Below are 11,978 nucleotides of genomic sequence, written 5' to 3' on the forward strand. Positions count from 1 at the left end.
AGTTTTTGCCAAAAAATGAAAAATTTAAAAAACACTCAAAACCTTTAGGAAATTATTCCTTTAGCATCCAGCATAATATCCTAGTTAAAAGGAATGGTATTGGAGGCCTGCTGTGGAAGCTACATGGGACACCAGATATGGCTGAAAATATGAAAAAACTTAGACCGCGGATCCTAAGTTTTTGCCAAAAAATGAAAAATTTTAAAAACACTCAAAACCTTTAGGAAATTATTCCTTTAGCATCCAGTATAACATCCTAGCTAAAAGGAATGGTATTGGAAGCCTGCTGCGGAAGCTACATGGGACACCAGATATGGCTGAAAATATGAAAAAACTTAGACCGCGGAACTTAAGTTTTTGCCAAAAAATGAAAAATTTTAAAAACACTCAAAACCTTTAGAAAATTATTCCTTTAGCATCCAGCATAACATCCTAGTTAAAAGGAATGGTATTGGAGGCCTGCTGTGGAAGCTACATGGGACACCAGATATGGCTGAAAATATGAAAAAACTTAGACCTTAAGTTTTTGCCAAAAAATGAAAAATTTTAAAAACACTCAAAACCTTTAGGAAATTATTCCTTTAGCATCCAGCATAACATCCTAGTTAAAAGGAATGGTATTGGAGGCCTGCTGCGGAAGCTACATGGGACACCAGATATGGCTGAAAATATGAAAAAACTTAGACCGCGGACCTTAAGTTTTTGCCAAAAAATGAAAAATTTTAAAAACACTCAAAACCTTTAGGAAATTATTCCTTTAGCATCCAGCATAACATCCTAGTTAAAAGGAATGGTATTGGAGGCCTGCTGTGGAAGCTACATGGGACACCAGATATTGCTGAAAATAGGAAAAAACTTAGACCGCGGACCTTAAGTTTTTGCCAAAAAATGAAAAATTTTAAAAACACTCAAAACCTTTAGGAAATTATTCCTTTAGCATCCAGCATAACATCCTAGTTAAAAGGAATGGTATTGGAGGCCTGCTGTGGAAGCTACATGGGACACCAGATATGGCTGAAAATAGGAAAAAACTTAGACTGCGGACCTTAAGTTTTTGCCAAAAAATGAAAAATTTTAAAAACACTCAAAACCTTTAGGAAATTATTCCTTTAGCATCCAGCATAACATCCTAGTTAAAAGGAATGGTATTGGAGGCCTGCTGCGGAAGCTACATGGGACACCAGATATGGCTGAAAATATGAAAAAACTTAACCGCGGACCTTAAGTTTTTGCCAAAAAATGAAAAATTTTAAAAACACTCAAAACCTTTAGGAAATTATTCCTTTAGCATCCAGCATAACATCCTAGTTAAAAGGAATGGTATTGGAGGCCTGCTGTGGAAGCTACATGGGACACCAGATATGGCTGAAAATAGGAAAAAACTTAGACCGCGGACCTTAAGTTTTTGCCAAAAAATGAAAAATTTTAAAAACACTCAAAACCTTTAGGAAATTATTCCTTTAGCATCCAGCATAACATCCTAGTTAAAAGGAATGGTATTGGAGGCCTGCTGCGGAAGCTACATGGGACACCAGATATGGCTGAAAATAGGAAAAAACTTAGACCGCGGACCTTAAGTTTTTGCCAAAAAATGAAAAATTTTAAAAACACTCAAAACCTTTAGAAAATTATTCCTTTAGCATCCAGCATAACATCCTAGTTAAAAGGAATGGTATTGGAGGCCTGCTGTGGAAGCTACATGGGACACCAGATATGGCTGAAAATATGAAAAAACTTAGACCGCGGACCTTAAGTTTTTGCCAAAAAATGAAAAATTTTAAAAACACTCAAAACCTTTAGGAAATTATTCCTTCAGCATCCAGCATAACATCCTAGTTAAAAGGAATGGTATTGGAGGCCTGCTGCGGAAGCTACATGGGACACTAGATATGGCTGAAAATATGAAAAAACTTAGACTGCGGACCTTAAGTTTTTGCCAAAAAATGAAAAATTTTAAAAACACTCAAAACCTTTAGGAAATTATTCCTTTAGCATCCAGCATAACATCCTAGTTAAAAGGAATGGTATTGGAGGCCTGCTGCGGAAGCTACATGGAACACCAGATATGGCTGAAAATAGGAAAAAACTTAGACCGCGGACCTTTAGTGTTTTGCCAAAAAATGAAAAATTTTAAAAACACTCAAAACCTTTAGGAAATTATTCCTTTAGCATCCAGCATAACATCCTAGTTAAAAGGAATGGTATTGGAGGCCTGCTGTGGAAGCTACATGGGACACCAGATATGGCTGAAAATATGAAAAAACTTAGACCGCGGACCTTAAGTTTTTGCCAAAAAATGAAAAATTTTAAAAACACTCAAAACCTTTAGGAAATTATTCCTTCAGCATCCAGCATAACATCCTAGTTAAAAGGAATGGTATTGGAGGCCTGCTGCGGAAGCTACATGGGACACTAGATATGGCTGAAAATATGAAAAAACTTAGACTGCGGACCTTAAGTTTTTGCCAAAAAATGAAAAATTTTAAAAACACTCAAAACCTTTAGGAAATTATTCCTTTAGCATCCAGCATAACATCCTAGTTAAAAGGAATGGTATTGGAGGCCTGCTGCGGAAGCTACATGGAACACCAGATATGGCTGAAAATAGGAAAAAACTTAGACCGCGGACCTTAAGTTTTTGCCAAAAAATGAAACATTTTAAAAACACTCAAAACCTTTAGGAAATTATTCCTTTAGCATCCAGCATAACATCCTAGTTAAAAGGAATGGTATTGGAGGCCTGCTGTGGAAGGTACATGGGACACCAGATATGGCTGAAAATATGAAAAAACTTAGACCGCGGACCTTAAGTTTTTGCCAAAAAATGAAAAATTTTAAAAACACTCAAAACCTTTAGGAAATTATTCCTTTAGCATCCAGCATAACATCCTAGTTAAAAGGAATGGTATTGGAGGCCTGCTGCGGAAGGTACATGGGACACCAGATATGGCTGAAAATATGAAAAAACTTAGACCGCGGACCTTAAGTTTTTGCCAAAAAATGAAAAATTTTAAAAACACTCAAAACCTTTAGGAAATTATTCCTTTAGCATCCAGCATAACATCCTAGTTAAAAGGAATGGTATTGGAGGCCTGCTGCGGAAGCTACATGGGACACCAGATATGGCTGAAAATATGAAAACTTAGACCGCGGACCTTAAGTTTTTGCCAAAAAATGAAAAATTTTAAAAACACTCAAAACCTTTAGGAAATTATTCCTTTAGCATCCAGCATAACATCCTAGTTAAAAGGAATGGTATTGGAGGCCTGCTGCGGAAGCTACATGGGACACCAGATATGGCTGAAAATAGGAAAAAACTTAGACCGCGGACCTTAAGTTTTTGCCAAAAAATGAAAAATTTTAAAAACACTCAAAACCTTTAGGAAATTATTCCTTTAGCATCCAGCATAACATCCTAGTTAAAAGGAATGGTATTGGAGGCCTGCTGCGGAAGCTACATGGGACACCAGATATGGCTGAAAATAGGAAAAAACTTAGACCGCGAACCTTAAGTTTTTGCCAAAAAATGAAAAATTTTAAAAACACTCAAAACCTTTAGGAAATTATTCCTTTAGCATCCAGCATAACATCCTAGTTAAAAGGAATGGTATTGGAGGCCTGCTGCGGAAGCTACATGGGACACCAGATATGGCTGAAAATATGAAAACTTAGACCGCGGACCTTAAGTTTTTGCCAAAAAATGAAAAATTTTAAAAACACTCAAAACCTTTAGGAAATTATTCCTTTAGCATCCAGCATAACATCCTAGTTAAAAGGAATGGTATTGGAGGCCTGCTGCGGAAGCTACATGGGACACCAGATATGGCTGAAAATAGGAAAAAACTTAGACCGCGGACCTTAAGTTTTTGCCAAAAAATGAAAAATTTTAAAAACACTCAAAACCTTTAGGAAATTATTCCTTTAGCATCCAGCATAACATCCTAGTTAAAAGGAATGGTATTGGAGGCCTGCTGCGGAAGCTACATGGGACACCAGATATGGCTGAAAATAGGAAAAAACTTAGACCGCGAACCTTAAGTTTTTGCCAAAAAATGAAAAATTTTAAAAACACTCAAAACCTTTAGGAAATTATTCCTTTAGCATCCAGCATAACATCCTAGTTAAAAGGAATGGTATTGGAGGCCTGCTGCGGAAGCTACATGGGACACCAGATATGGCTGAAAATATGAAAAAACTTAGACCGCGGACCTTAAGTTTTTGCCAAAAAATGAAAAATTTTAAAAACACTCAAAACCTTTAGGAAATTATTCCTTTAGCATCCAGCATAACATCCTAGTTAAAAGGAATGGTATTGGAGGCCTGCTGTGGAAGCTACATGGGACACCAGATATGGCTGAAAATATGAAAAAACTTAGACGGCGGACCTTAAGATTTTGCCAAAAAATAAAATTTTTTAAAAACGCTCAAAACCTTTAGGAAATTATTCCTTTAGCATCCAGCATAACATCCTAGTTAAAAGGAATGGTATTGGAGGCCTGCTGCGGAAGCTACATGGGACACCAGATATGGCTGGAAATGTGAAAAAACTTAGACCACGGACCTTAAGAATTTGCCAAAAAATGAAAAATTTTAAAAACACTCAAAACCTTTAGAAAATAATTCCTTCAGCATTCAGCATAACATCCTAGTTAAACGGAATGGTATTGGAGGCCTGCTGTGGAAGCTACATGGGACACCAGATATGGCTGAAAATATGAAACACCTTAGACCGCGGACCTTAAGATTTTGATGTCCCCAGCTGTCACAATCCTCACAATAACTCCATGACAAATATCCTGGCACTTGTAAGCCTACTCTCCTTCCAAGACGCTAATAGGAGAAGGTAACGTGCACACGTTTCCAGAGGTGCCTCGGGAATTATCTCCAATTAACAGATACCCAACATAATCCACAGGGACATCAAATGGGACGAGTCGATAGTCGGCTCTTTGGGTTTACGTGTACAGCAGGGAGGGTAAAAAGCATTTTTACTTTTCACTTGGGAGTTGTAATCTTTGACCCTTTTTCATTATATTTTCCCAAACTTCTGCAATGCCACAAACTAGCGGTTTATGACCTGTCTGCAATCCCTGTCTGCCTGTCCCATGATATCTCTAAATCTGTGAGTGTTTTATTAGCGTTTGACTCTCCACTTCCTCCCGCTGTATACCAAAAAGAACGAGATCCCTCCTAGCGTTCTCCATTCCGTCCTAGCATTCCCCATCCCTGTGAGCCTTCGCCATCCCAACATTCTCCATCATCCATGACCACATCAGTCATGGTTCTTAAAACCCAGATAGAAATGCTGTCCTGTAGAATGGGGGATGTATAAGCGACTAATGGGTTACCTTCCATAAGTCTATACATCCCACATACTGCAGGGCAGGAATGTATCTGGGCTGGTCAGCAATATGAAAAACTTATACTTGTCCTGATGTGGCCGATGTGGTCCCTATACCAAGTAAGCATTCTCCATCCTACTATTCTCCATCCCATCCAAGCATCTTTTATCCCCTCCAAGTCTCCATCGCTCCGAGCATTCCCCATCCCCAACATTCCACATTCCACATCCCCTCCCAGCATTCTCCAGTCCCTTGTCATGCATATTGCCGCTCTTATGGAGACTCTTACTAGGGATGGAGAACCTGCATCTAGGCCGGCCACATGACTTATTTCTACTCTTACTCAGACTCCATAGCGTGAAGCCCATTAACTACACGGTTGCTTTTGTGAGGATTTAAACATATATACCTGTATATATGTACCTGTGTCAGAGACAACCGGGTCTTCTAACCAGAGGTTGCGTTGTCTTTTGCGTTTTCAGACTGTCTCTATAGATACATAACATTCTGTCCACTAATAAACAGCATTTCTCGGTAATCAGGGCTTGACTCATTGTGGGATACTTTTTCAATGAGCCATTATTATCTACACAACGAAATATCTTGGTGGGTGCATTGTTGAAACCACAGCAGTCTCCCCTTCAGTTGCTATAAAATGAATTGCAGGATTAGAATTTGATAAAATCCATCTGGCCACTATGGTCAAGACCTTTTGCTGCAACGCATTTAAATGTGATTTTTGGCTTTTTACACAGCTGGTAACCAATGCCTATCCAATATCATTGGGGTTTATGAACAATTACTTCTGTATTTCTTTTGAATTGTGCTTTTGACCCTTACAGCTGCCCGTAGTACCGGTAGTATCTCATGCACACCAGTGACTGGTCTCCAGCGTAGAGACAGGAGCTGCCTCGAACGGTAAGCACCGGATGCACCCTCTGTTTCACCGGTGACACGCACACTCACTCACACACCCTGCCACCTAGCCCTGGGAAGTGCGGCTTCCTTCCTGTAGGAAGACCGGGTTAGACGGGGGATTATCCTATTGTGTTGTGATCTCAGCCTTACTGCCAGCATCCCTGACAGAATGGGGACACTAGACATTTATCGATGACCGCAAATTCAGACCATTCAGGCCTTGAGCGACCCGGTGCACAGGGATCACACAGGACTTCAATCTCGCCCCATGCTGGAAATCACGCAAGCGCTTCCCTGACTGTCACACTCGTCGGCTAACCCAGAAATAACACAATGGTTTTCCTCGTCCCAGTCACAAATTTAACACCCAATATACACCATCACCTTAAAGAAAAGACCCCTTGAGTTTATTTGTACCACCAGAACTCGCCTCATCGGTACATACCCTAATAAACCCTTAGGTGGTTTCGGGGGTAGTTTATGCCTGTGACGTTAAAGGTTGCCCAAGCATTAGCATTTCAGGTTTTACCCCTGAAGTCCCTGGACATTAGTAATTACATTACAGATCTTGTCCTTCTGAAGAATCATGTATAGTCTTGTGAATGGGCCAAGAGAGGCTAAGGGGTCAGACCAGGGGTTCTCGGTGTACCCAAACACTCTGATTGCTTTCTCTGCGTTTTCACAAACCAGATACGTCACGCAGTATCGGTGCCCAATACACAGGGGCCTGCTGAGATTGATTTGTTCACCATGTTCCCGTTTGTCCCCTCTCATCTTTTACATCTCTTTAAAAGGGGACTCGTCGAGCTGCATTCTGTTATTTTTGGAAGAGCCGCCGCGAGTCTGACTCTAATTAAATAGGCATGTTGGCTCCAGAGCGAAGCAGAATTGGGTTACTGGGACAGAAGGCATACCCAGCCAAACCAGAGGAACGTACAGATCTGCTTTCAGTTACTCGGCTGAGCCAGAGCTGCCAGGCGTGGAACATTATCCCGGGAGCTCGTGCATGTACTGCATTAACCCCTTCTGGCATCTTATATTCATACTCAAATGTTTGAAATTTGAAGTTACTGTACTAAAGGTCTTAACACGTAGTGGTGTATTAGAAAAGTTACGTTCTAGTGGTATAATGAGAGACTCCATACCAAGGAGCTTGCCGTCTAGTGGTTTCAAGGCAGATCCTTTCCCAATGGAGCTTACAGTCTAGCGGTATAATGGCCGACCCTTTCTCAAGGAGCTTACAGTCTAGCGGTGTAATGGCAGACCCTGTCCCAAGGAGCTTACAGTCTAGCGGTATAATGGGAGCCCTTGTCCCAAAAAGGTGGATATCGGGCAAGACTGCAGTCTCCTTACTATTGTTGAGTATCCCAGAATGCAGTCGGAACGGACAAACGGACCAACAATCCACAGCTGGCAGAGAGGTAATTACTACCCAGCTCACAAACATCTTGTACGCAAAGTGCAGGGGCCTGCATGTGCATTACAGGTAGGAAACGGTGTGTGTGGTACTGGGATCCAATACACATAGCTTTGCATGTTATACAAAGAGAAGGGGCAGCCTTATCACTTCTGTGCTATACGGAGGTAGCACACATTGATCTATATGTAATACACAGACATAAGGTTACAGAAGTTCAGGTGGGAAAGGCAGAGCACTGGCGGTCCGACTCGGAGGAGGAAGAGAAGAGTATAAGGTGTGGGGGTGGCATCTACGTCTTGTGGGAGTTAATGGGGGGGTCACAAATAGTGTTGGCTCAGGCTCTTATAAAGAATTCCATTCAGGGTGGGAAGAACGTGCTTCGAATGAGAAGAAATATGTGTATAGGGCCAGACACCCCATACCCACCCAGAAGGACACCCACTGACTCATAGCCCCCTCAGCCCTTACTATCTACCTTTAAATGGTGCAGGAAGAGGATGTGTATCCAGTGGCCATGGCACCCCTCCTAATATTACACATCTGAGGAAGAAGCCGTGCCCTCCCTGGATTCCCACTTCTCAGGGAAGAAGACGGGAAATGGCTTTACCCGACGCAGTTTCCTGAATTGGTCACAATGCGGACGGAAGGGAGGGAGGGGACACCTCAGCACCGGGGTGGAATCAGCCTTGTCACCTTCAGAACCAGTTTTGCCGTCTCCGTTACCAACGTTGTCGGGAAGAAAATCTATGAATACACCTCCGGTCACATAAAAAGCACACTGTACTTTAGTTGTCTATTGAACTCTCGCTCACTACTCTATTACCTTTCTTTCCTACACGCCCTGTAGAATCATGCTTCCGTCCTGGCATTTGTCCAACTCCACAGACTGTAAACTCTTGGGATTAGGGGCATTCTGCTATTCTGTTCCAAAAATATGTAACATCACTACAGACCTTGGTGACAGAACCTGATATAGTGCAAGACTGCAGCCTCTATACTACGGCATCTCAGAAGGCAGCAGGAGCCTGTCCGCTTTACTGCACTATGGCTTTCTTAAGCGGATTGTAGTGGGAATTCACCCTACGCGTGCCCCGGTGACATCATGGTGTCACTATGATCACTTTATTAATGTTGCCACGTTTTGCCTTACCTATAGTTTAAGGCGTGATTAAGAAGAGCCTAGGGAATTCTATTGTGCATGAAACCTCGAATTTAGAATGATTCTGGGATATTTTTACCCTTAAATTACAGGGAAATAATACAAAATAAAGGTTTATTTTTTTTATTTATTTTTTTTGTCCAAGCGTCTCCAGGCATAGTCTACCCTAGTCATTCCAGGTGCGCTGTATATTTGTAGGGTAGTTGGCATGCGTGACGCTCAACCAGCGGGGTGTATGTAACATAATGCAGCATCTTCTGTTTAACGGATGAAACTGACGGTTGTGAAACTTTATTGCCCCTGTGATCGCCTAAGATTATGGATACAACAGAAGGACTTCCTGAAAGAATACTTTTGTTATTCGGCTGCAGAAATGAGTTTTGACATACAGGGCGGATTACACGCATCAATGTTACTGTGCCCTAACACCAGTATTTACACAATTGCTTTTAAATAGCGACAAGATACTTCAAGTAACCCAATTAGTATTTTCGTACTCCTTCCACCAGCTGCGGACTACAACCCCCATCATATCAGCCAACCGTTGTCCGGCTAATAAATCAGATGTCAGGCTTTGTATTGCCTCCCTGGCACTCTTGGAGTGTAAGCTTCTAGGTTTTGTCCAGGCTTTGTTCACTCTTCTTTTTAATATTACTATTACCCCACTCTGCAGGTAATGATAGCCTGAGGCGGTGATACAGCTGGGGACATGTATCCAAGGAGGGGCAGGAAGCTCTTTGCTGTTTGTCAAGAAGGCAGATGTGTACACACCTGCTCCATGTCCTGATTTACCCCACTGTCAGCGTACTGAGCGGCCTCAAGTCTGTAGTCAGGGTCCGACTGGGAATGAAAACTGCCCTGGAAATAAATGAATACCAGCCCCATATTTCATGGCGCCATTTTGGGGCGTGTTTGTGTTAGAGTGACTGTAGTGCAACATTTTAGAGTGGGTTCTTATGAGGAGCATCATGTATCCATGATAAGGTAGCGTGTCCATCTGCCTGTTGGCCTAAAGACATGATGTCTTAAGAGTTCACCATATTTGGTTCAAATCCCTGTGGCTCATGTGTGTCGTATAAATATCTAGTGGCATATTTGCTTTGTGTATACCTATCCTATTAGAGCAGCTGAACGTATTGTTTTAGAGTGGATACATATAAGTTTATGTGAATCAGGAGAAAGCAGGCTCATATATCAGAAGCAGCATCTGTCTACTTGGTGGTATAGCGGTAAGGTAACCTGTGTATCTTACAAAGTACTGCTGGTTCTAGTCTTACCGGCTCTCTTATGACGTTTAAGTATATATGTGTTTGTATTCATCTCTATAGTGTTAGATTGGCTGTATGTAATGTTTTAGAGTGAGTCAGGAGAAAGCAGAGTCATATATCCACCCCGAGAAAGCCCCACCGACTACCTGTTGGTGTAAGGGTAAAGTGACCTGGATGCCATACCAAGGATTGCTGGTTTGAATCCCAGAGTCTCCTCTGTGGTGTTAATGCATATAAAGTGTATATATTGTTTTAGAGTAGGGGTGTATATATAAGTATATGTGAGTCAGGAGAAAGCAGGGTGGTATTTCCACGGCGAGAGAGTAGAACCAACTGCCTGGTGGCGTAAAGGTAAAGTAACCTGCATACTGTACTAAGGATCAATGGTTCGAATCTTGATGGCTCTTCTTTTGTGTTAATGCACCTAGAGTGTATCGATTGTTTTAGAGTAGGGGCGTACATATAATGACAGGGGGTAGCCTCGACTCTCGGGCTATGTCATCCTGGTTAACCCCCCAATAAAAACACGGACACCAGATGTGGGATGAATAAAGGCCACAGACGATTTATTAACGTCAATGCCACGCAACCTGTAAACATTTACGAAGGTGCATTAACACGGCAATGACCCAAATACAATAAAACACCCGAAAGCTTGCCAGGACCAACCGGGGCCAAACTGTAAGCATCACCTTATGGGAGGGCATACCATGATGCCCCTCCCCCACCTGAGGTTCCAGCAACTGCCCAGCCAGGAACCTCCCACCGACACTTTAACACCAGTGGCAATAACCACATAACACCCCCCGGCAACCTGGCAAGCTACCGCCCCCCGGCTGTGACAGAATCCTGAAACGAAACACAGAACCGGGTAGGCTGGCACAACAAAAAGCCCAGAACATTCTTACGCACCAACCTTATATACCCCCTTCACTTCCTCCCCCTCCCCGTTGAACTTTCTTTGACCCCCTGACCTAGCCCTGCTCTGCACCCCTGTCAGGGCCCCCTCCGTTCCATGCAGACTACGTGGGCATCAGTATATGTGAGTCAGGAGAAAGCAGGGTCATATATCCATGCAGAGAGGCTCACGTTGATGTGAAGACCACAGATGGCTACCTACTTTGCCTATTCTGTGTTGGATTCACCAAAAAGCGTAACAACCAGATTAGAAAGACTTCTTATGCCCAGCATCAGCAAGTGCGTCAGATCCGCAAGAAGATGATGGAAATCATGACTCGTGAAGTGCAGACAAATGACTTGAAAGAAGTTGTTAACAAGCTAATTCCAGACAGTATCGGCAAAGACATTGAAAAGGCCTGCCAGTCCATCTATCCTCTACATGATGTGTATGTACGCAAAGTGAAGATGCTGAAAAAGCCAAAGTTTGAGCTGGGCAAACTTATGAAACTACATGGTGAAGGCGGTGGTGCTGGGAAGCCTGCAGGAGATGAGACAGGCGCCAAAGTAGAGCGGGCTGATGGATATGAGCCCCCACTTCAGGAATCTGTCTGAGATGCATAATCTGAATTAGAGCCTGTAAATAAAATATATATTTTTATATATATATATATATATATATATATATATATATATATATATATATATATATATATAAAATGTAGATATATATATATCCACGCCGAGGACACAAAACCAACTGCCTGGTGGTGTAAAGGTAAAGTAACTTGCCTACCATACCAAGGGTTGCTGGTTCGACTCTTGCTGGCTCCTCTGTGGTGTTAATGTTTACAGAGTGTCTATGTTATTTTAGAGTAGGGGCGTATATATAAGTATATGTGAGTCAGGAGAAAGCAGTGACATATTTCCACGCCGAGAGCACAAAACCAACTGCCTGGTGGTGTAAAGGAAAA

At 42.1% G+C, this 11,978-nt stretch overlaps 1 protein-coding gene across 1 annotated transcript; it reads left to right on the top strand.

Moving 5' to 3' along the window:
• Nucleotides 1-11,145: 11,145 nt before the first annotated feature.
• LOC128504564 (40S ribosomal protein S3a-like) lies at nucleotides 11,146-11,649 on the top strand (the record flags this gene model as incomplete). The annotated part of the gene is made up of 1 exon (XM_053474659.1): nucleotides 11,146-11,649. A coding segment is annotated over one exon (474 nt), but the record flags the coding sequence as incomplete, so codon positions are not given.
• Between the last annotated feature and the right edge of the window lie 329 nt (nucleotides 11,650-11,978).

This window comes from Spea bombifrons, chromosome 9, assembly GCF_027358695.1.
Source record: "Spea bombifrons isolate aSpeBom1 chromosome 9, aSpeBom1.2.pri, whole genome shotgun sequence".
NCBI lineage: Eukaryota > Metazoa > Chordata > Amphibia > Anura > Pelobatidae > Spea > Spea bombifrons.